We start from the raw sequence: 24511 nt of genomic DNA on the forward strand, positions 1-24511 counted from the left end.
TCCCAAAACCCCAGTCCGCAATTTCATTTGCGGTTAGCAAAACTTGTCAAAGAATGTTTGGGAATCGTAAATATGCGCACATCAGAAAGAAGTTGCCCCACCGCAAATGTTTCTACTATAGACATAATATAGGGGAGAAGTGGGGGTTGTGGGCATGGGTCGGTTGTGGGCACCCCTACGTATATTTTCACAAAATTAAGATTGAATTTTTTTGGCAATGTCATTCGCAAGCAATTACCCTATGTATGATTTATGCCAAATATCAAAGTAAACGAACGCGTTTGCTTTTTGAAATTAACGAATTGGTTTTTCTTGTGCTTGGAAAAGGTGGTGAAACTTTATTCAAAGATTTTCAATAGTGTATCAATTAAAGTGAATCGATTAAAAAGGTAAGTGTAATGTATTTTTATTTAGTCAAAGCATTATACTAAATGGAACAATATCGATTTGAACCAAAAAATTGATGCAAACACATTTTTTAATTACTTCTTAAAATGCCTGCGAAAGTTGGTTGTGGGCACCAAAATTGGGTGGGTTGTGGGCACCCCTTTATTTTTGGCCAATTTTTTTATTACCTACAATTTCTTGTAAAATTGTTTTCAAAATTTGTTTGGAACCCTCTAGAACATTATTGTAGAAATCTTAGGCTCTTGAAAGGGATCCTCTCCCGCTGAGAGGGATTATCACTAAGATTTTAACACTTTATTCTTCATTTTTCATCCGAAATGTGTGGACTTGCGGGGCAGTCATTATACATGTCAAAATTGTGTTTCCGACGATGAATAACGCCTATGTAGTCTTTGAAATAAATAAATTGTCATTTTGTTGATATTGGTTGCGGTTTTTTTTTCCATATTATTCCATTTGCAGCATTTTTTCCCAGGGTGCCCACAACCCCCCCAAAAAAAAATTTTAGCTGAAAATTACGATTTTACAAAAGTCCATATGAAATTTTTTCCCATGACAAAATCAAGTATGTTTCTTCATAATTAGTTAGCTTAGGTCTCTAGCTTTACACAGATACCCATATGTCCAAATAATATGCACTAGTTCGGTAATTATAAGCCAAAAACAAAACTATGCCCACAACCCCCACATCTCCCCTACTTTTTGAATACTGTCGAAGATTGTCAATGCATTAAATTTTTTTAATTTCTTTGGTGTATTAGTTTTCAAAAAATCAAAAAATTCGTTAGAGTAGTTTCATGGGTCCCAATTCAAGACCTCAGCTGTGTGCTAAATGTGATATGAGTTAAGTTAAATAATTTATTCAATTAGTTCTAAAACCTATTAGTTTGCACACTTTTCTAAATGACTAAAGTAGGGGTGGTACTTTAATCCTTTATTCCTAAGCGCGGAGTTCAATAACAAATCATTTGGGAAACAGTTGATCTCTACTTTTACGATGTAAACAGCATCTTGTGAGTATTTACATAATATATAGATAATATATGATAGAATCGGCACAATTTTTAAAATATTTATTCCTTAAATATTTAGGAACCATTAAAGGTGCTTAAACATTTGGTTATGAAAGTACACACCGAAAAGCAGTTGACCGACGGAAAAAGCAAACCCTGTTTCTTTTTGCTAAAAGTCGATAAAGTTATCATTTCAAATTTAGATTTTACCGAGTTTTCCTGGTCAAATTTACCATGTATGATTTAATTGTCTGCTGTCTGAGTTATGAAGTTCCATTTCACGTAATAATATTATTTCGGCTTACCAAACAGCGAAATTAACAAATTCATCCCCTATATCCGAAAGCAGTTGAGGTTTATTGTGACTGCGAAAACCCTTATTTGAAATCCTCTAACCACCTTGCTTATCTCTGGTAGATGATCTGAGTTTCAAGGACTTTAAACTTTACAATAAATGAGAACTAACCATGTCATGTTTCGTTTACGCATTTAAAACTCTTGATTGTTATGTGTTCTTTAAAACATTAATACCGTTTTTTAAATGCTTAAAAATAGTCACAGGAAAGCACTTCTTCACAATTATCAAGATGCAATTTGAAAGCATCTTCCATAGGTGATGACAAATTTAATAAGGTTGAGCGAAACTTTTTTAATTTCACAAACTCGACCTGATTTGCTGTCAGGTCCACTCAAATTGCGTTATGTTAATACGAGGAAGTAGTACATACCTGCCAGGCACTGGCGTCCAAGGTAGCCAGGAATGACATATCCAACTCCTACGGAAATAGACGAAAAGTTGGTTAAAGCAATTTTCCAATTTGGCCCCAGTGGCAGCTGTTGTCCGACCGACCTTCCGTCGGAAGTTGTTTGTAAAATCCAGAATGATGACAGCTTTCGTAGTTGGCCAACGAGTGCAAATTTATGTTAATCGTCGTCGTCGCCGCGCGGGGTAAAGATACGCGAACTCGAGTTTTAGCTTCAAATCGCACCCGTACTTGCGGATCACGTGCGGATGCCGCCGGAACTTGAGAGCTCGAGAGCAGAACACGGTTATTTAGTTACGGGCAACTCGGTGAGGGAACACGGCCTGAACTTGGACTTGACATCCGCCCAGCGAATTTCCGCTCCGGTTTCCTGCAGTCGCACTTGGCCAGTGCCTTTGCCTTGTGCCTTTGCCTTTTGCCTTTGCCTTGCCTTGCCAGAGGTTCCAGCTGCGGATCGGCACTGGAGGAGCTGCAGGAGCGCTGTCGTCGTCGTCTGAGCCAACTTCCGTATCTCCTTTGTGGTTTTCGGCCAAAGGATTTCCCCAGCCCAGCTCACATTCCGCATTCCGCTCCACTCCGCTCCGTTCAGTTCAGTTCAGTTCAGTTCAGTTGAACGCAGCTCGGTTCAGTTCAGTTTCAGCTGAGTTCCGTGCGACCGAAGACCCAGCCGTTGGCTATGTACTGCTCCACCCGGGGGTGTATGCATGCAGCTTCTGTTGGTCATGTGCCGCCCAGTCCTCCGCCCCTCCACCCCTCCGCCCCGCTGGAGCCCCGAAACGGGCGGCCCCCCGAAAGTCCTGCCAAGATAGCGCACAGCATACACACACGCCTTATGTGGACCTTCGCCACCACTCCCCACTCTGCAGCCAGCTCCTGTACATGGCCAAATCGGGATGTATGTATGTATGTACGTGGCTACGTAGCCACCTGTACATACGCACTGCGGCTCCCTGGACGCGTGTACATGCGTACATCTCAGATCCGGGCGGACTTCTTCTTCTTCTGTGTGCGGGCAATAGCTCCCGAGGAAATGGAACTTTGCAAAGTCGGCAACGGACACGGCTCATGTAGAGTGATAAGTGCATAATTACACATAGCCCCCACACACGCCCCCCTTCCCCGGTGCCACCCCAATGGGCGGTATGCAGATACATAAATGTTTATGTGCCGTACAGCCAGTACATAGAACACTGCTTGATTTAATATTTGCCTCACCCACCCCCCGAATTTCATTGCCCATGGCCGCGGGCATTGTGTGTGTGCCTATGTACTACACTCGAAAAAAATGACAAGCTCACAAATGGGAAAATCTTCAAACGTACGGCAAAAAGAATTAAATTGATTTTGATTTTCTTAGCTGCAAGTAAACAAGCTGATTGTTAAAGATTACTTTAAATTTAGATGCCAGGAAATGGGAACTCCAAAAACCTTAAATAATCCTTTTTTAATAGTTACGGAGAATAATGTATACTATTTTGCACCATGTTCAGTAATACAGATTGCTTTGAACAGTTTACTTAAGGTATTGCTGATTCACAAGATTATCGTTAAATGTTTGTTAGATTTAAATGAAATATGTCTTCTAAATCTTAAAGAAAAATTATTGTAAAGAAAGTACTTTAAGTTTAAAAAGGGTTTTAGTTGATTCTGTTAAAAAGTACTGTAAAAAAGTATTTCAGCTTGAATTGACGTTTACACCAAAAGTACTCGTGGAAATCCATTCGAATAATTTGACAGTAAGCTCTGTGAAATACTAAAATACATCATAATACTGACTTTTAATGAGAGTTTTCAAAGCAAAACATATAAAATGTTATTACATTTTAAATATCTGAAGCTGATACTATTGGAACAGCTTTGAGGGAGGTTTTTTACCGTTAAGCCGCGAATGGATGGGAAATACACGAGCTTTTTCGCAGAGTGTAGAGGCACTGCTTGGGATAAGCCCGGAAAGGGGGAGTTACAATCCCCTGTGTCACCGGCAACAGCCCCAATACACATTCTGCTGCGGCTGTACATATCGCTTTTGGGGATGCTGGCAGAGTTTCCAGGCAGCGCGTTCGAGGCGGTATGTATCTTTGACTCACCCCCGAATGTATTTATCTCGTGCTCCGTCCTGCTCGCCACTCGCGCCGTCCCTCTCTGGCCGCGCTCTCTTCGCTCTCTTAGCATGCTAGCAAGCTCTCTTGCGCACTCCTCAGATACATCTGGTCGATGATTGTGAGGGGGAGGGGGAGGGGGGAGGTAGGTCGTACTCGTCTGCATCTTGGCCCTTTAATGCTCTATTAGTTATCTGCTACCTCCGAGGTTCTCCATTATTTTTAAAACAGAAAGACACCGCAAGAGTGTCGCAAAAAACAAACTTCCCCCGAGACCCTCCACTTGCTCCCCTTCCCAATCAATAATTTATCCACATTTAGTTATTGGTTTAATACAAAATAAACTATTATTTTTGTCGTTGGTGTTAGTCTTATGTGAAATTTAAAACTGAAATAATAAGCCAGTAGGCCTTCGGTGTTATGTTTGCATAACTACTGTCGCATTTAAAATAAGAGCAGCCAAAGCAGCAAACAATAGATTTGAAAATCAATACTTTCCTTAGGCTTTAAGTGTTTATGTTTATGGGACTTAATACATTTTTTTCATTTAATAAAACCAAAATTATTCTTAGTAATATAACATTTAATATTAACAGATGAGTCTCAGAAATCTCAGAAGATTTTAGCACAACTCGATAACAAGCATTTAATTTAAAGATAGTGTTTTACTATGAAAATCATATCATCAAAATAATAGTTTTAATAGTATTTGCATACCAAATTTGGGCTAACCGTTTTTAATATTTAAGAACGCAAAGTTTTGCATTTTTGGCAAGAAAATTATTATTTTGATCACAACTGTTCAGAATTTAGAAACACAACTTCGTTGGTTTGCTTTTTGAATACACCTAACACATAACGGTTTCAATAAATAATTCAAGAATAACACGATATATGCTTTGCCTACAAATAAGCCGTTCTCGTGCGTAAATATAACCTTCAAACAGTTCCTTTAGAGTTCCGTTATTTGTTGAACTAAGTATTAGGAAAGGATGTTTCATAACCAAATGGGCCACGATTGTTAACAATCGAATTGTGAAATCTCAGCCGTTCGATTTTATTAATGAGCATTTAAATGAGTATGAAAATCGAAATAACAATAATAATAAAATAATGACATGGTTGGTTAATGTGCATAATAATACGGTTAGCCCCGACATGTGCATGCCGGGGTACATGCTCACCTGCATTATTAATTAATCATACTTAAGGGAGAGGAGGCACTGCCTCCTTGCACTCGAACCCAAACTCGAACTCGAACTCGGACGCGACTCGCTTGGCCTAAATGTTGGCCGCACGTCATTAGTTGCCGGCCGAAGAGGAGCAATCGAGAATAGATTAGTATTTAATGGCTTTTATATATTTAAGAAAAACAAAACGGAGCCTCGAAAAACATTCAAATGCAATTGCAATGGGGCTGGGAGCTGCGCCCCTCCAGGCAGAGGCCTCTTGGCCAGGGGGCGTCATCAGGGCTCGATGTGGATGCCTAGGAGCACGTGCGTCCAGCGGTCCATGGGATTTCGAAATCATATATTTATATTTCCACTAATTCATTTTTAATAATTTGTTTGGTTCTGCGGTCCGTTGCTCATCACGCCCCGCGCTTGTGTGTTAATTATCGAGGCTGGGACTGCGACTTTGGCTTTGACTTTGGCTCTTGCTCTTGCTCTTGGTCTTGGTCTTGCTCTGGCTTGGCGTGGAACTGGAACCGGGGACCCAAGCTGGCACTGTCCGAGGTTTCTTCTGCTGGCGGCCGGCAAGATAAACGAGGGAAGCCACGCAGGAGCAGGTCGAGGTCCCCCGATTTGCCCAGAGTTACCCAGATTCCGAGACCCCGAGACGAACTCTGCGATCCAGATTCGGGGATGAGATCGACTCGTCCCAAATAATTTATCGTGCACGTCGAGTTCCTCTTTGTCTCAAGCCAGCACATGCGGCTAAATACATGGTTTAGGCCGAGGTTTACTTGCCGTCATCTACATATCATTAATGGTTGCAGCTGAGCTTCCCAAACTTAATCTTGCAGGTCGCGTTCTTTAAAGGAAAAAAATTTTAAACTGAGTTATAATTCCAGCTTCCCAGCATTAATGCCAGCGGGAACTTCCAACTGAAGCTTTCAAATCATATTTTAACACCAAATAATCTAGTAATTATTTGACTATGGTTCTTATAGGCAACTTAATTAAAGCATAGATAACTTTCATTTTTTAGCTTTCGATTTGGCGACAGTTATCATTTCAGTTTGCAAATAACCTATTTGCCCAAAAGATTATGAAGTAACATAGTCTTACGATTTCACAACGCTAGTCCCAACTAATGGAACTAAATCTTGCCATAATCGGAATGCAAATTCGGAACTTTTCTGCTGCATACGGAATCCTGTTCCTTGAGGGAATTCAGAAAATCAAGACTGCCTTCGAGGGAATAGTTTAAGATGATGAAGACTGAATTTTCCGACGGGCGTGTTTAAGGGTGGTGGCAACAGATCGGTAAAGTTCATACGAAAACTTACCAAGAAAAACCGATCTGTACGAAAAAATTAAATGGTCTAATGGGAAACTATTTGTCTTATCTATAATATAATTCATGTCATGAGAAGGTTTTATATTAGGCTATTCAAATGAGTCTCTCTTTCAAACCCAGGGCACTAGACAGAAAAAGTCTTTTATGCCTGTTTTAAAGTCTTTATCAGTCTACTGATTGGGTTTCTACTCGCGGGTATTATAATTTAGCCCCACCGCCAACTAACAACCGCAAGTGTCAATGCCAGAGATCACAATGCACTCGAACTCGGCTTTCGGAGGCCTGAGCCTCCGACGGCTTCCAGAATCCCAGACGGAGGTGGAGCTTGAGGCGCAGTTGGGACTGGAGAGCCGAGAATCGCTAGCATTCCTCGCACAGAAGGAAGTACTTGTGCTACCGCCGACTCCTCTGACTCCTCCGACTCCACCAACGCGGCCACTCCTACTCCACCACTACCTGCGTCGTGCTACACTGGGCGAAATCCGTCCTGATCGCAAAGAGGAGGAGTAGCGCACATAGCGCAAGAGTCCAGGGCCAGCGAATGACCACGAGCAAAAGTGGGAGTTGCTATAATTGTTTAATTATAGGATTTTGCTTGCTTGACTTTGCATTTTGTGCTCATAACTTTTGCGCTGAGTTCATGTTACGGCATTCGGCGGGGTATATTGCCAGCCACATGCTCTCATAAATATGCATCGTAGTTATGGGGGAATTATTTTTACTAATTGCGCTCGTCACTTCGGATGACACCATACACCAATATTGCATCTTAAACACACAATTAATGGCTGTACTTTGGGGATATTAAGTGTTAAAGTTTAACAATGAGCTACATCGATTTGGTGTTAATTACAAAATATTCATAAAATAAATAAACTTTCAATCAAATAATGTATTAAAAGTGAGTTATAATGGGTTTTCTCGCCATCCCTTTCGCTGATTAGCTTTGGTTTCTATTGCTTTTTAACAAATATTTTTATAATTTACATTTTTAGATTTTTTTTTTTAGATTGTATGTTAGGGTGTGCAAAAACCACCTTTGAGCCACGATTGCCTTTTGTTCTTTCAGTTTTGACACGGGTTGCTCTCCTTGTTCTCCGTTTTATTTTAACCTTCGTAACAAAATCTGCAATCGCTCCAGTGCTCAAGCTTTTGAGCCGGCATCGCCTCCGATCTCGCAGTGCCGCGTGCGTCCCTCCTCCACTTTCCGCGCCGGCTCTTGACGACCTGTGTCGTTATGGGCGCTGCCCGGCCGGGAATCAGTCTGCCGCCTCCGATAGAAGTCGTACTTATCATATCACAACAGCCGATGATCAGCTCATTATCGTTCCTCTGCTGTTTGGTAAAACTTACAACACCCAAGACTCCATAGGTCTTTTCGATAAAAATGTTGTTAAAGCTTATAAGTTCAATACCTCAAGGCTTGACAATATGCATATGCATTTAAATGTATAAAAGATTATTAAGTTTCAGTAATAATGAAGAGTGGAACAAGAACGTGACATCTTAACATCAACGTTTTGGAGATAATTTATTATAAGAACAAGTAGAATAAGAATATATTATTAAATTATATAAAAAAACGAAACTTTGTAAAATGTTTCGAAACACAAAACGTTCAAAATCATACAAATTAGTTGGCTTCCATTCGGTGACTCTGTTTTTTAAAATAGCAACGCCAAGACGGTTTTTGTTACTTTAACAAGCACTTCCACTTGACTAACATTTAAATATTTTACAGTAATTTAAGTGGAAATAAACCCCTTCAAATTAAATCGAAAAATTTGGTGATGTCTTTTACATCGTCAATTTATTTGTGCAAGTTAAAGCTCAAAGTAGATGACCGCCATTGCTCCGCTGCAAAATTACAGAGCCAAGAAGTCGAGCCATGCGGCCAACATTAGAGTGCCTCGTTCCTGGTATGCGTCAGGGATTCCTAACGTTTTTTGCCGATCCGATCGGCGGGGACTGCTGCCGCCGGTGATGCCGCTGCAGCAGCCCTTTCTGCAGTCGTGTCCCGAGAATTATGGCCACTAGCCCGTGCCAGACGCAACGCCTGTGCCGCGGCCCCATCTCCATCTCCAACTCCATCCACAGAACTGGAGCCCCATCTCGCCCCGGGGCGATCATGTACGACCTGGAGAGGCCGGGGCTTGCAGCCGCCTCAAATGAGCCAGAGACAAGGAACCGGGAACAGGCAGCGGAAGGCCTGGAGCGGGGAACGGAGGAGTCTTCGATGGGCGGCGGGCATGTCCGTGGTGCGACATATCGGGGCTCCCAACCGACTATAATTGCCCCAACGATCCGAGGGACCAGGACAATCGGGACACAACACCCACAACAAGCCGTCATCGCCGGCCAAAACGGCGAGGTAATTTAGTAGCAGGACCCGGAGTATTCTAATATTCCTTCGGTTGCGAGGAGGGGGCGGTGGCGATGGTGGAAAAGGGGGAGGGCCGGGGAAGGAAATTGATGGGCAGTTTTTACTATGCTTCGAATACTTCAGACGTGACGTGAATAATGTGCACGATAAGGATCTCAAATGCCGTCTTTCTTGGCGAGTGCATGCAAATTTTTGAAGATTATGCGCCGATTACCAGCAGTTAAAGTGATTTGGAATTTTGTACGGCCATTGAAAATTTTACAGATTTATGTGCGCACATTTCGGGAATTTTTAAATTTCGGCGATTTTAAATTTAAAGCAAGGCAAAGCCGTGGTCGATATTTTCATATTACAGCTGCACTTTGCGTTCACGAAGCTTGATAAACCCAGAAAACATCTGCCAATTTAAGGCACTTTAACTTAATTTATTTTAATCGCATTCGCTAAAATAGCATATAATCTCTTGATGGACTTTATTTATTTAAAAGACATTACGAAAGTTATCATAAATAAAAGCCTTACGTCTTTTATCCACTTACCGACAGGAAAAATTCTTTGAGCTCTTTTACGCACGCAATCGTTTTTTCCACTGCCAGAACTGCCAACCTCATTTGAAATTCAATGCGTCCTGAAATGTATTCCGCAATCTGAAACCCCACAATGTTTTCGAATTTGAAAGTCGAGCAAGATTGTGAAGATTTTCCAACACAGATTTATGAACAAGTTATTTATGTATTGAAAGCCAATAAAATAGGAATTGAAAAGTTTTATTTTATACAATTGATGAGTTATTGCGATCGATTTCAGCCCTTCATAGATTAAGATTATATACTCCAGTTGAACGCCGATAAATGCTAATCAAAACCTGGCTGCATTACTAGACCAAGATATTTTGTCATGTGCAAACTGCATATGTATTTATAATATTATCCGTCCCCGGAGGTTTCGCTTGAATATCAAACTAGCACTTGCCGCAACGTTTTCTAATGGGATTATCTCGATGATAATGAACCGCACACCCTACGGTGCACCCGGGATAAGTCCGCAATTGGCTTTCCCATGACCAAAGCAAACTAGGCCGTATTTGCCCGGCGCATAAGCCTCTTTCCCGCCTTTTGTGAGATCCTGGATGTGTGGGCAGGAAAAGAGCAATTATATTCGGGCATGAAATTCAAATACAAACAGCGCGAACAATGCCGTTTATGAACCTGTCAATCCGAAATTCAATTGGGATTGTGTGAATTGGAATCAGCACCGATGGGCTGGGTATCAATGCGATTGTTTAATCACTCGACACGACGCTTGTGAATTGGCGCCAGCTGCTAACTTGTTACAAATTTAATGCCCATGAGTGCATCTGCGTGGGTCCCTGTTTGCTCAAGTACTGTTCTCCATCTCCCGTGTTTACCCGCAGTCGTATTAACATTTATTTGCTTTATCAAACAGAATGCAATTTCGGGTCCTCATTGGCGTTTTGTCCCTCTTAAAGAAAGGAGGTTTTTAAGGTCCGATTTTTCCAGGATTACAGGCAAATATTGCCTACGTTCTTATGCAAGATGCATTTCCGATCTATGTATGAATCTCTTTGGTTCACAGGTGGATTTTACGTCATGTGAAATTTCAAAGGGAACTTGATTTTTTTTTTTTTCTTAAACACTAGTATGTTTATATTTGCTTAGTCTTTATTTTATTTAGCTTTCAACAATATAATGCAAAGGCCAATATTGTTTCGATTTGTACTTTTAAGAAATACGTTCAAAAAACTAAAGAATAATTAAGGGAAGTATTCGGCATTCCGTATTAAGGTTGCTAAAGACTTAAGCCTAGACATTAATCGTTCCGGAAATGCATTCTGCTCCTATTTTTCATCCTTTAAAATCGCCAGGGCACCCTAAACTAGCAAAAACAATTCGGTACGTATCTGTTTAAACTAATTGGGGGTGTAATAGAGCTATTAACCGCTCCGAGTGACAACACCCCTCGGTGTGGTCGTTTTGTGTTTAAATGTGGGCCAAAGGTAACACATTAACATGAACAATTTAAGTAATTGTAAGTGGCAGGCCAATCCGCAACCCTCTCTGCGCCGTGGGGGTGGCTAATTTAAACATCGAAAAATGTAGGCTTTAATGAACGGCTTGGTCGAGTTGGTATGCCAACACTTGACAAGTGCACCGGGATATGCACATAGCACTTATTAGGACATATATAATTATGAGTATCGGGCATGTGGATGGTTTTTTATTCCAACATTGTTAATGTTGCCGGAGCCAGAAAAATGTGAAGAGTGACAGATTGCATGCCATGACGAGAATTTTGACAGATGGCTCGTTCCCGAGTCTGCTTTTTGATCTGACAATTTGTGGGCTCACATTTAAAAGTGTTTTGTTATCCTTCAGCGCGCCTTGTTTGGCAAATAGGTAATTTAAATTTAAACGAAAAGGGGTGACGGATTAAGATGCATAAAAAGAGAATACAATTTACAATACAGTTGATGTCAATATTACTGTCACAATATTGGGATTATCTAGATGACAACCTTTAAAGTGCGAGAAGTGTAGGAAAACAACCTTTTTAACTTTTTGCTATCAGATTGAATCTTTCTGTCTGTTTAGATCCCAGGATCTTAAACGGCGGTTCTTTTTGTTTTACAAGTTGTTGTATTTAAAACATTTACTTATAAAGCTAAAAAGGTTAAGATGATTTAGTCCAACATATGTTTTATACATTTAAGAATAATTAATAACATGGAACAACGTTGTAAGATAATGGGAATCAAACACACATAAAAAAATATTACGTCTCAATAATAAATTGAAGCTTATTTTCAAAGAGTGTTATTTCTTTAGAATGTTTTTTGCGTAAATTTAAATGAATTTAAATTGATCCAAATTTATATTTTTATATATGGATAAAAAGTACGTACGTGGATTTATTGTAGTTCTTATACTCTAAAAGAGGATTTAAAGAGACGAGGTTGAACCATTGTTGTTATACATTTAAAAAATTCCACTTAGAATAATATAAATATACTTTTTAGAACTGGACAGTACAGTATTATTAAAGTATCAAAAGGAGTAAACTCGTGTCTCATTATTGCTTCTAAAGAAACTATTCGGAAAGTCTTTGATATAATCAAAATCATAACATCCCTAGGCGTAAATTATGGGTTACCACATGTTGGCTGGCCTTGTGGGTAGAAAAAAACAGGCCCCGCGGGCGATTCGTTTTTTAACGCCAACGGAGGCGTTCCTGTCCGATGGAGAAATTTGGGTATCGGCAAATTGTCACGTATCCCTCACCGCACTGGATGGCCAACATCGGGAAAATTGTTTTTTAGCAAGTGTTGGGGGGTTCCACTAGCAGACCTTCCCTGGGAAGGCGCCAGGAATTGTAATTACAAATTTGTATTGCAACCACTCGGCACGCATCGCTCTCAAGTCAATTTCGGGGTGGTCCGTGGTTAAGCGACCGTGTAATTCACGGTTCTCAACGGATACCCCGTCACTTGCGGAATAAAAAGCATTTAATTACGGTTTACACTTTCTGTTGGATAAATACGTCTAAGTAGGTCCAATGTTGAATTTGTTACTTGCATTTTTTGAACACATGATTAAACAGTCCAAGGGGCATTAAATGTTTTTCCTTTTAATTTTACCAAAAACATTACATTGTCATTTTATAAAATAAAATATTTAATTTATAAACTAAATAAAAAAAAAAATAAAAAATTATCTCTACATAATAGTGCCTAAACTATCTGGTTTCCTTGAATTTGGTTACTTTCCAGTGGGAGTAAGTTTGCGGTTTGTGGGCGCGCCACTATTTAAAAAGTAATCAACTCGTCGGCAGCAGATATTTATACCCTTGCAGAGCAAAGGGTATTATAATTTCAGTCAGAAGTTTGCAACGCATTGAAGGAGACACCTCAGACCCCATAAAGCATATATATTCTTGATCAGCATCACCATCTGAATTGAAACACGTCTGTCCGCCTGTCCGTTTCTACGCAAACTAGTCTCTCAGTTTTAAAGCTATCTTGCTGAAACTTCACCAAAAGGTGTGTAGTAATTGCACGCAGTATATAAGTCGGAACGAGCCGGGTCGGCTGACTTCATCGGATAGCTCCAATACGAGAGAATAAAATAAAAAATTCTCACGCCGTTGTTTTTAATCAGATCGACTTGAATTCTTCAAGATGGCGTTTTCTAACTGTTAATGAATTTCGGATTAAATTTGATCAAAATCGGATAACTCTATCATATAGCTGCCACAGGAGAGGTCGAAAAATATATATAGAACTAATTGAAATAAATTGATAAAATCGTTGTTTTTTATCTTACTTGCATGATATTTTGAATATCAAGTTTTTTTATAACTCTTATATTGAGAAAAAAATTTCATAAAAAACGGACAACTATATCTTATAGCTGCCATAGCAAAGATCGAAAAATCTATATTGAAATAACGGAAATAAAATTATAACATCGTTGTTTTTCATCAGACAAGTATGGTTTTTGGAATATAGAGTTTTCTTACGATTCTTGAATTACGAATTAAATTTGATCGAAATCGGACAACTATATCATATAGCTCCCATATGATCTATAGTCGAAAATATGGAAAATGAATAAAAAAATCGTCATAGCTTCGATGTTGTTAGGCTTTATGCATTTTGTTAGACATATTTGATGACTGCAAGGGTATATAAGTTTCGGCTTGCCGAAGCTAGCTTCCTTTCTTGTTTTTTTTTTTAAATTCACTGCGCAGTTTGGAAGTTATATAATTATTTTGTTTAAATCCAATAGCTTTTCGCTAAAACTCACTAGGCCTTTGAAAAGTTATTAAAAAAATATTTATTTTTACCGATCTTTATATAACATTTTATTTTATGTGCATTTGCATCCTATCTTTGTTTATAGCGAACTTCATATCCCTTGTGGTTGTCACGCTTCCCAAGTTGCCCCAATTTCATGGCGTGCTATTGTTTAACATAAATAAGTACTAAGTTTTAACAGATTGGATTTGATTGGCTTAAAGAAAATGTATGTAAGTCATGTAAATATTACCAAATAAATATAACTTATTTTTAATTTTAAAGTGGTATTTATTACATCTCGATCCTATTTTTAAAATAAACAATGTTTTGACTAAGGTTAGAATCAATTTCTGGAAATAAAAAATCAAGTATGTATTATGCAATTTTTCGCAACCGATCCAATACTCGTCATTTGGGTCACCAAATCCGACATTGTACAAGTAGCTCTCCGTAATAAAATCAAGTCGTCCGCTGTTACGACACTGAATGACGGTCCAACCGGACATTTCGGGAATTTCAGTTATCGGTTGGTAATTCAGTCATCATTTTCAGAAGAAGCAGCCTTCCGCTTAGCTTTTTCAATAAACACGGCACGTATCGAGTCCAGGCGGTTAACACGCAGTGGCGTAACTACGTCAAAAAAAATTGACCTTGCAGGTCCCCGAGCTTTGGGGGACCTTTCGGGGCCCTTTTGGGGCCCCCAAAGCTCGGGGGCCTGTGTTCCTGGAACACATGGAACACCGGTAGTTACGCCACTGTTAACAGATCTATGTTTTGATGTTTCTATCCTTATTTCATTTTTATTGAATACAATGTTGACATTGTACGAGTCATTCTCTTTAAAAGTCAGGTCTTCATTGTTAATTAAACCCTTCACAGCTTCGCTTAATTGTCTTATTAATTCGGATTTAACGAAAACTTTTTCCATTTTTCAATCAATGGTTATAAACATAAATTTTATAAAAATTTACTAACTTATAACTCAAGGGGTTTTAGAGTAAATAATAATATCAGATAAGATAGAGCCTTTTCTAAGTGTGACCAAGAATTATATTATTATATAATTCGATTATACTGAAATTTACAAAATTTAAAAAAAATTAAAAAAATTAGATTGCCGAGTTTTAGCAAAACGTGAAACGGTACTCCAAACATACTGCTTACTTAATAAATGCTTTACCTGTTCACTGGTTTAATTTTAGAGCCATAGTCAATAATATCATTTTAAAGGTAACCATCGATACATCCCACGACTTAAGTGGTTTTCTGCTTAAAGATAGTATGCAAGGGCGTCGCCAGCCCATGGCGTAGGGGGGGAAAGTTGACTTTACCTACTACAATTCATACATTTCTCGTTCGATAGAAAAGTAGGGTTATATTGTTTAAATATTACCAAGGATCCCTAATTTTTTCAAAATGAAATGTAGCCTAAAAAACTTGTAAATGGGTTATAACATTTATTAGAAAAATAAAATAAAAAGGAGTTTGAAATCTCTAGGGGGGGGCAGCTGCCCCTCTCGATCCCCCTGGCGACGCCCTTGATAGTATGTAGTTTCTAAATATAGTTTGGAGGGATCAGTTAATACTGAATCATAATAATTTCGATGGTTTAGTGCAGATCAAAAGATATACAGTGGCTTCAAGCTTATTTCGTGCAAGAATAAAACAAAGTTTTAAATCTATACCGCTTCTTAACTAGCAAAGATATCAAAAAAATTTTAACCCAGAAAGTTCAGGAAACTCTTTTATTATTTAAATATCAACAAAATTTTCTCCTACTTTTAAAAATAAATCAATTTTCATACAAAAATTAAAAAATATGTATGTCTGATTTGGCGTCTGAGCTGCAAACTTCTGGCTGAAATTACAACACCCTCCGCAAAGGTATAAAATACCTGTACATAAAGCTGTTTTATTAGACAGACTAAAAATAGTGCAGTTCTGAAAATATTAAAAGCTTTCAGTATAATGGGATGTCACACCTTGCAGCCTTCTTATTGGCCGTGTTTTTTTCGGACGAGCCCATCTTGGCCAGCCCAGGACTCATCTGAGAAATGAATCGAAGCGGAACCGAGAATGCACTCGCCTGCGCACATATGTACCTTGTAGTTTTTCAGCTATTACAGCGCTGTTTGATATATTTGTTGGGGATTTTATAAAACACTGCATTAATAAAAAAATAAAAGATTTTTCATTAATAATTCATTAATGAAGAAAAAAGTAGCATTACAAGATTCCAAAAACAGCAAATAAACGTTTCTGCATATATGTATATTAAAACTTGTTTGTTGTATCAATATATAATTATTTAATTTACATTTGTTAAAATGCTATGACTTGATAAATCCAGAATTGCCTAGAAATTTAATTAGAAAATGCTAACAAACACAAGTGGGCACCAAACTAACTTAGGCAAACCTATTTGGCACCCTCCTGATTGGTGGCGCTCGAAATGAAAACCAACAAAACAACTGGAACGATGTACATCCACTGAAATTAATGACATTAAATTAAGTGTTTAAAAGCTATGAGGACTATTTATACTTACATATTTAGCGAAAAAACCCCGGTTATCGCGAACCTCTCCGCGCTCCCTGGCCTCGCGCTCGCGCTCAACTTTTTGAATAAATCCGGCCGTATCTGGCACAGGCGCCAGTTCAGCGTGGCGGATCAAGACATCGGTGCTGAACTGCGACTCAACTAGCTTGTTGACGTCGTCCTGGTTGCACTCAGAGGTGGCGGGTGCCGTGTCCTGGGAGACAGTAATGCCGGTAACATATCCGGAGGGATCCAGCGACACCCAGAGAACGTCGTTTAACTGCGCTTGCAGCAGACGGCAGGCCTTGTTGGAAGTAATGAACTGTGCCTTGGCACCATTAGAGTATACAACAGTGGCCTTCAAGCGGTAGAACTCATTTTGCAGGGCAAGTTTCTGAAAAAGAAAATGTTACATAAAATAGACCAGCTTTTATGTATTTTTAGTTTCCTAGCTTTATAAAGTCAGGGAAGAGAATTTAGAAGTGCCTTCAAATCAATAATTCCAAATTTTTTTGTTGTAATGAGTTATGGAAGTTAAGATTTTGATGCGGAACTCAACATTTCTGCAAAGCTAGCATCTTTAGGTTAAACCATATGTTCTATGATCAGCATTAACTTTTTGGTTAAATAGCTTTACTATGTATGGAAGAGGCAAAAGGCGTAGCTTATAGCGCCGGCTGTTTCTGGGTGGCAGCGACCCACATTACCTTTAACATGTCCAGCTCAGAGTTACTTAAGGCTGACTGGTCCACATTGGCTAGTCCGGAGTTTAAGCTTGGAATGGTCACGTTTCCACGGAAGGAAAAGCTATCCGAGTTGGCAGCCAGCGAGTGTTGAAGCTCCACCGTAACCCAACTGTCATGCTCCAAAAACCCCTACAAAAATTGATTTAGAAACAAATCCATTGCCAAAAAGATTAAATACTCACCAAACTGCTGGCTACTGAGGCCAGCACAAAGAAAAGCACAAACTCCGCCTTTAAATTCATATTTCTCTAGCAAATTGTCAATTTTAATTTTAATTTGCAATCGTACAAGTAATAGAGCTGGGTACTTACGAATGTATCGATATATCGAATATTTTTGTACCAATACAACACACCAATAGTGTGGTTTCGATAGTAAGCGATAGCGCTTAACAAGATAATTTATTCTTCAAATGTTAAAAATTCTTCAATAGCACATAAAATTTAAAAAAATAAAAAAAGCTGTTAAAAAATTTTTAAATCTAATTTAGCTTAATTTACAAATATTCTAATTTTTTTTAAATAATATTCAGATACTGATGCCTTACATCGGAGAGTTACAGATTGCAAGCACATATATTAAACCATCCTGGATCAGAGGCAATTTTAAAAACTTTTCAGTTTTGCAATTTTATTTTTGGGAACTTTACTTAAATTGTTTTATACCGTTATTGTTAATATAAATTTTATAAATTTATTTTTTAACACTTTTAAGACATTCTACTGACATGGCCTGCGGTTTTTACTCTCATTATGTTGGGACTTAGTAGGCCAGTAGATTAATAATAAATATGGCTATAGCAATAACTGCTGATCTAAAAAATCCCAACCATAATGGGGGCACACACGGATTTCGATCTGGCACTGATTTCTTTAAAACCTTGTTAAAAACTGACCAACCATCTTAAGTGAACCTGTTCTTTTATAGTCACCAATAAGGTTTCAGTAGTTGAATTCAGTAATATATTATGTAATGGAGTATTCATAAAAATGTTGACACCTTTTTTTTTTAATTTAACCCTTTAAGATGATTTAAAGTGTAACTTTTAAATAATAAATATGTATTAGTGTCAAATCGTCGAAACGGTTTATTTGAGTGAGTTATGAAAATTCATAAAATTAAAAGAAAAAAGTAAAACGTTTTTATATAACCATAACTTAAAGTTTATTAAACACATTTATTTCGATTAAAGTGTTAAAAAGCAAAAACAGAAGTTGAAATTAGATAGAGGTGCCTTTGTGGGGTTTTAAATCGAAGGGTAAACTGAAACTTGAGAAAAGTAATCGTTAGGCACCATTGAGCGTCGACTTGTTTTAAAATTTTAAGGTGATCCCTTCGCACTCTTGCTTCTGTTATGACAGCCACAGTTTGAAAATAAGTCTCCTTGATGATTGGTCGTTGGATATAAGCTAGATATAAGCTTTATATGAATTAAATAACGAAAATTGGTTTTCCTTTATTTTAATATGGTGACAATACATAGAAATATTAAATGATAACATATTTATATAGAAATCTAAAATCCCAAGGTTTTAAATCACTGGGAACTTCATCCCATCACAAACAGTTTTTGAGTTGTGAACAATTGAAACGCACAAATGTTCGTTGTAATTCAGGTCTCGAAGCAACTGAAAACATTTTAAAATGTAATTTAATATCATTTTAATAAATTTGTATACATACCTTGGGAGTAACAAACAAATACTGTGCTGATCCATGCTTAGTGGCTTCTTTAAGAAGTAAATCAAATATGTGACGTTCATTTTTAGCGTCCATGCCCTGATTTATTTCATCAACGCACCTGAAAAAATGGAAATGTTCATTCAATCTGCAAAGTATTATTTAATTAGTAATATCAAAATTACCTGAATGGCACATGAGTAACGTGTTGCAATGACAATGAATAAATTGCAATAGACACAGCACGTTCGCCTCCTGACTGAATAAACTTATCCAGTGGCTGCAATTGAGCCCCTCTCCTAAACTGGACCATTATCTGAATGCCGTATGAATCAAAGTCGAACTACAGTTGGATATTATTTAAAGTGTTAAAAATAAGAATTTATAATAAATAAATAATAACGAAGTTAAATAGCTTACTTTATCTGTTTTAGACAACACAACTTCACCGACGTATTCAATTGACTCCATAAATTCGCTGAATTTGGTACTAATAGTTTCCACCAAGCTTGTTAGTTTTGGCTCCCATTTGTCGTATAAATTGGACATTTGAGACTCGATGGTTTTCGCTTGATTAACAGAATCTGTAATGCCTTCTTCCAGTCTTTTGACTTCATTTTGCAGCTGTTGGTAGCTGTCGATTGCCTGAAAATAGGTCAAAGATACTTAGCACGGGTTTAAAAATCTTTATTTACCGGTCTAACATTTATTTTAGTAACTAAGTAAATAACAATAACTCTTTAGTTAGTGAAAAGTTCACAAAATTTACCTCGGAATTAACGTTTTTCATGCACTCTAATCGCGCTTGGAAGTCATGTATAGCTTCACGAATTTCGGGCAATTCTTTGCTTTCCAATTCTTTAAATTCCCTTTTGAAGGGAAATCTGGAACTGGTTGGAATTTCTCCGTCGCACAGTCGCTGAACATCGTTCTTTCGCTTGCTAATATCGGCGATCTGTTCTTCCATGCACTGTAGAAATTTTTGAAATTCCCTCTACGAGTACAAAACTTATAAACATTTATTTTAAATTGTTCATTAATTGCTTACGGTTGCTGATATACTCAGTTGCTCGCTTTCCTTAAGTGCTTCACTTTGACTTTCATGTTGAACCATATAGACGGAAGTCCTTGTTTGGGCCAATTTCTTTTCAATCATAAGGGTTTTTAAAGTTTTAAGGCTGCTGCACAATTTTGCCTCAATGTTAAATAATTTTTTGAAGTCCTTTTGCAAGCTGTCGTTAAAGTTATTTTTCAGAGCCTCCAGTCCTAAAAGTATAATGTGTGATGAGTAAAAATTTTGTGTTGTATTCAAAACTTACCATCGCTTTTCTGAAGGCTTTCCAGCCTTCTCATGAGTAATTCAATTTCGTTTTTTAAGTTATTGAAATGCGATAATTTTTGGTCAAGCTTTCGTTTTTTTTCTTGTTCCTCCTTCGTAAGACCTTGCAAGCGTTCAAATTCATTGTCAGTCCTGGTTATAGCGTTCTTAATGTTGTCGCTCTCCTTTATGGCTTCGACACACTGTTTCGTGATCTGAGCTAGTTGCTGTGAGTCTACTGCAATAAGTTGATTTTTTCCCCGGATAGTACTCTCCGTAAGAATGGTATCGGAACGATAGCGTGACGCCGTCACAACGAATTTCTTGTTCCCTGAAATGAATTATCAAAATCAATTCGAGTTCAGTAACTTATCGGCAAACTACTAAAAAATATTGCTAAAAAATCAAGTTTGGAAAATGGGTTTTATATGAGAGGGAAGTCTACATACCGCCAAAATAAACTCGAATAGATTTTGGAATGGATGACGTATAATTTCCTACAGCATCTGTACCAATCGGAATATTATGGATTGAGTAGGAAGCACACAGCTTGTTTATTAATGGTATGGGACCGGTAACAAGATCCACAAGATATGCACGAAAACCCATGTGGCTGAAACAAAAATATCACCAACAACATCAAACAAAAATATCACCATTAAAAAAAAAAATTAACTTTAAGATGAGCATACCGCAGTTCATTCCTTGGAATACTAGGACTGTACATAATTCTATCGGCTGGGGCGCAAAATATAATGTTGACCCCCAACTTTTGTTTTACACACAACTCGCTTATTATATCCGACATATCCTCCTTATCTTCACACGCAAAAGCGAATAAATCGCGCTGTGATACAACGTTTTCTAGATATTTAGCGTCTTCATAGTTTTCTATGCTAAGCTAAAAACGAAAATTTGTAACAGAAAGTTTTTAACTGGGCAGTATATTAAAAACTCACCTCAAGAATCATTGGATCGTAAACGTTTAGTTTATACCGATGTTTATTTTGTGCCAACCAATTCATAGCTGTAACCAAATTTGGATTTCTTCTTCCAATTTCCTGAAAAGTAACACGATAACTTATTTATCAGTTGTTTATTACTTGTTCATATGTAGTACTTACTTCAATTTTTTTAATTTTAACATTTTTTAGTCGATCTATTTTGTGCTTAAGGGCTGTGATTTCCGGAATCTTTTCATCATTTAGTTGTTGCTCAAGTTGTTTTCTTCTGTTATACTGTTCCATGGCTTTGTCACGTGCCCAACGACACGATTCTTTAACCTTTTCTAGTTCCAAAAGAATTTGAGGCCTACTACTGTTGAAGTCTTCTAACTCTTGGGTTTTATTGTCCACTAATTGCTTCACTTTATCAGCTTCGGTGGCGTTCCTTAACGATTTCTGAATGTTTTGCTATTTGGCAAAATAATTCATAATAATCTTATTTTCGTAATGTACTGTCAAAAGGCCAACAAACCTTGAGTTCAAAATTTTTTTCGCGAATTCCTTGTTTTAAAGAGTCTAGCTGATTTTCAATGTTATTCTTTTCTGCTACAGCTTTATCTAATAGGCGGGTCTGGAAAAAAATTAAAATAGGAATCGTATATCTGAAAAATGACTTATACATAAATGTAAGTCATTACCTTTTCCAAACTGGCTTCTGACAATAACATCTTTTTTTTTACGAATTTCTTCCTGAGCCTGAACAAGTTGATTGTGTTCTTTCTTCAACTTTTCGCTTTGAGTTTTTGCCTTTTTAACTTGGCCTTTTAATTGGGCAACTTTTTCTTCTCCAGCCTGTGTCTCAACCCACAATTTCTTGGCACTGAAAATTTGCAATTTTTTCTTCACATCCTCGCGTTCCTTGAATTGGGCAACGGTCATCTGTAAACTTAAAAAAGAAAATAAAATTTTTGTTAATGTGCACATATTTAAAACGGGAGAAAGGTTTTGGAGCATGCGAAACTTTAAGAAAACCCGTATACAACTAAGGGACTGGCCATGTGCCATGAGAAAAAGAATGTACAAAATACATAGTACTTTAGTTATGTATGACTTACTGCTCCAATCGTTTCTGTTTCTTTGCAAGCTCGTTTTTCTCCTTTTCTCGATTAGCGTGGGTATTCGAGTGTTGAGAACGCATCTGTTTCAACTCATTAAAACTGTTGGTAAGCTCGTCGTCACACACGGAAGACATGGTATTTAGCAGAAGCTCCTGGGGATTCATCTTGGAAAAGTCCTGGAGCGGTTCATTTGCAGTGAATTCGTCGTTCTTTTGGTATCAAGGGATAGTAACTCACCTGAACCCGATCCTGCGGGAGGAACTGGCACAAGTTACTGACTTGTATGTTGTAGGAGGACACGGCAGCCAGGAAGTTTTTCTTGGACATGTCATTGTTGTTCACGGAGAAAGTGGAGGAACCATTCGAGTGAATGATGCGCCGGAAGGACTCCTTGGTGTTAGCTACCCGTCCATAAACCCGGACAACTATCGTGGCCATAGTTTTGTTGCTCTGAATGTAGTCAGCAACGCTGGCAGAGCGATCCAGAAGATGGGGTTCCCCGCCAAGACCCAGAATAATGGCAGACACTATTGTGGATTTTCCGCTGCCATTGGGACCGGTCAGGACATTTAGATAGTGTTTGGGATAAAACGTGATCTCACTATACGATCTGCGATTGGATTTAAGCATAGTTAACACCATTGGCTAATTATGCCTTTATTGAATACACACTTACACAAAATCTTTGCAATATACGGAATGTATCCGCCCCGTAAGTTGCTGGGTACTTAGCGTACGGTGTCCTGCCATGGCCAGGAGTTGGTTTCAATCTATATTGTTTTAAATATAATTCCGCGCTTTCTGAGTTTTGGTTTTAAATTAAGGCCGACTTGCACGACAACATTTTGCCAGTGCGGATACAATAGAGAACTATCGTCCCAATTATTGGGGGGACTCCTCGGTTGTTTAAAATCTGTTTGCTGCTACAAAAAATATATGTTTAATATGTGAGTTTTTGAAATATTGAATCTGTGCGGAACAGCTACTTATGAAATAACCTAAATTTTAGAAACATGAAATAGCAAACGTCCTTCTCTGTTCCGCTTCAACTGTTTCAATTCATCGATAACTACGTGGTTTCTTGCATATCATCTCTATTGGAAAATAATGAATTGTTTTGCTTAGCCATTTAAAAATGAGTTTAGGAAAAATAAACACTGTTACCAGACTTTCTGCCCTCCGCCCAGGCTTGCGATACTCCAGCTCGGCTAAAGCGGAACTACCGGCATCCTTGGTTGGCGACGAGGATGAGACGACGGCTTACTATCAAGCTGTTGACCGATCCGGCCTACAGCCACAACACAAAAATGTGCTTCTAAACAAATTGCCCTATCAGGAGCCCCACTCCTGGATACATCTGACAGAGAAATACCAAAGGCAGGCCTTTGGGCGTTACGGTGCCCAGAGCAAGGTCGACCCCAAAATCTGTTTTAATTCCCGTGGAGAGACTGACAACAGGCAGGTTATGCAACTAGAAACGCTCCTAAAAATGCTGGAGAAGAATCGGGCACAGAAAGCCGAGGAGCTTGAGAAGATCAATGCCCGCGAGGAGGACATAGCTAAGAAAGTGGAAAAGCTGAAACAGTGGAAGGCGGACCTGCACGCAAAGGTTGCCAAACGGGAGGCGGATGCGGCCGCGGCCATAAAACGGAAGGAACGACTGGTGGAGGAGGTGCGCAGACACTTTGGCTTCAAGGTGGACACACGCGACGAACGATTTAAGGAGATGCTGGAACAAAAGGAAAAGGAGGACAAGAAAAAGCAAAAGGAGGCCAAGCGAAAGGCTAAGGAAGAAAAGATGATGGCCAAGCTGGTGGAGAAGTCATCTGCCTAATAATACTTTAGTTGTGAAACCTTCGACATAAGCAAGGAATTGTTATCAGTTGCCTTTTTAAATAAATTTCCAGTGAAAATCTCCAGCAAGATGCAACCTTATTTTATGTCCACGATATCGCAAACGTATCAAAATTTTTTTTTATAATCGCAATCTATCGCCTCTATTTCTATTTAAAGTTTATTTAAAAAAAAAAAAAGAAACCGTTCTGTTGCAGTTAAGACAGCAGGAATTGATTAGCGTTGCTAATAAGGAAAATTATTATTAATTTATTCCTATACTTTTATTTATCGTCTGTATTTTGTTGACATAGGTACACTATAAAAT

The 24511-nt window shown here is 38.4% G+C and overlaps 4 protein-coding genes across 5 annotated transcripts in view; 1 reads left to right on the forward strand and 3 right to left on the reverse strand.

Moving 5' to 3' along the window:
* LOC108088875 (transcription factor AP-2-epsilon) overlaps positions 1-2294 on the reverse strand; it is a 28571-nt gene extending 26277 nt beyond the window's left edge. The window contains exons 1-2 of one of the 2 annotated variants that reach the window (XM_017186865.2): positions 2272-2294; positions 2150-2197 (exon numbers count right to left, since the gene is read on the reverse strand). In XM_017186865.2, coding sequence (XP_017042354.1) covers positions 2150-2188 — 39 coding nt within the window. In that variant the 5' untranslated portion in view covers positions 2189-2197; positions 2272-2294. The remainder of the gene's footprint in view (positions 1-2149; positions 2198-2271) is intronic. The other variant, XM_017186868.2, reaches the window with a different exon arrangement.
* A 13962-nt stretch (positions 2295-16256) lies between these two features.
* LOC108088935 (ER membrane protein complex subunit 10) lies at positions 16257-17608 on the reverse strand. The gene is made up of 4 exons (XM_017186959.2): positions 17473-17608; positions 17252-17419; positions 16555-16938; positions 16257-16496 (listed from the first exon to the last, which is right to left on the reverse strand). The coding sequence occupies exons 1-4, from the start codon at positions 17530-17532 to the stop codon at positions 16425-16427; spliced, it is 684 nt and encodes a 227-aa protein (XP_017042448.1). The 5' UTR covers positions 17533-17608; the 3' UTR covers positions 16257-16424.
* A 1103-nt stretch (positions 17609-18711) lies between these two features.
* LOC108088931 (structural maintenance of chromosomes protein 5) lies at positions 18712-23213 on the reverse strand. The gene is given in 17 exon segments (XM_017186954.2): positions 18712-18918; positions 18974-19091; positions 19156-19313; positions 19391-19615; positions 19740-19964; positions 20019-20236; positions 20290-20619; positions 20738-20901; positions 20981-21189; positions 21248-21349; positions 21413-21700; positions 21765-21863; positions 21931-21957; positions 21959-22178; positions 22348-22526; positions 22588-22960; positions 23027-23213. Coding segments are annotated over 17 exon segments (3105 nt in total). The 5' UTR covers positions 23101-23213; the 3' UTR covers positions 18712-18822.
* A 216-nt stretch (positions 23214-23429) lies between these two features.
* On the forward strand, positions 23430-24273 carry LOC108088927 (growth arrest and DNA damage-inducible proteins-interacting protein 1). The gene has a single exon (XM_017186949.2). The coding sequence runs from the start codon at positions 23486-23488 to the stop codon at positions 24182-24184; it is 699 nt and encodes a 232-aa protein (XP_017042438.1). The 5' UTR covers positions 23430-23485; the 3' UTR covers positions 24185-24273.
* Positions 24274-24511: the final 238 nt, after the last annotated feature.

The sequence above is a fragment of the Drosophila ficusphila genome, unplaced genomic scaffold (genome assembly GCF_018152265.1).
Source record: "Drosophila ficusphila isolate 14025-0441.05 unplaced genomic scaffold, ASM1815226v1 contig_106, whole genome shotgun sequence".
Taxonomy (NCBI): domain Eukaryota; kingdom Metazoa; phylum Arthropoda; class Insecta; order Diptera; family Drosophilidae; genus Drosophila; species Drosophila ficusphila.

Bases quoted from the DNA above. Each gene is read 5' to 3' on its own strand.
- LOC108088927 (XM_017186949.2), top strand. From the start codon at position 23,486: ATGAGTTTAGGAAAAATAAACACTGTTACCAGACTTTCTGCCCTCCGC.
- LOC108088935 (XM_017186959.2), bottom strand. From the start codon at position 17,532: ATGAATTTAAAGGCGGAGTTTGTGCTTTTCTTTGTGCTGGCCTCAGTA. The intron at 17,420-17,472 runs GTGAGTATTTAA...CAATTTTTGTAG, and splicing joins CCTCAGTAGCCAGCAGTTTG to GGGTTTTTGGAGCATGACAG. The intron at 16,497-16,554 runs GTAAGTATAAAT...CATTAATTTCAG, and splicing joins GGGGTTTTTTCGCTAAATAT to TGGATGTACATCGTTCCAGT.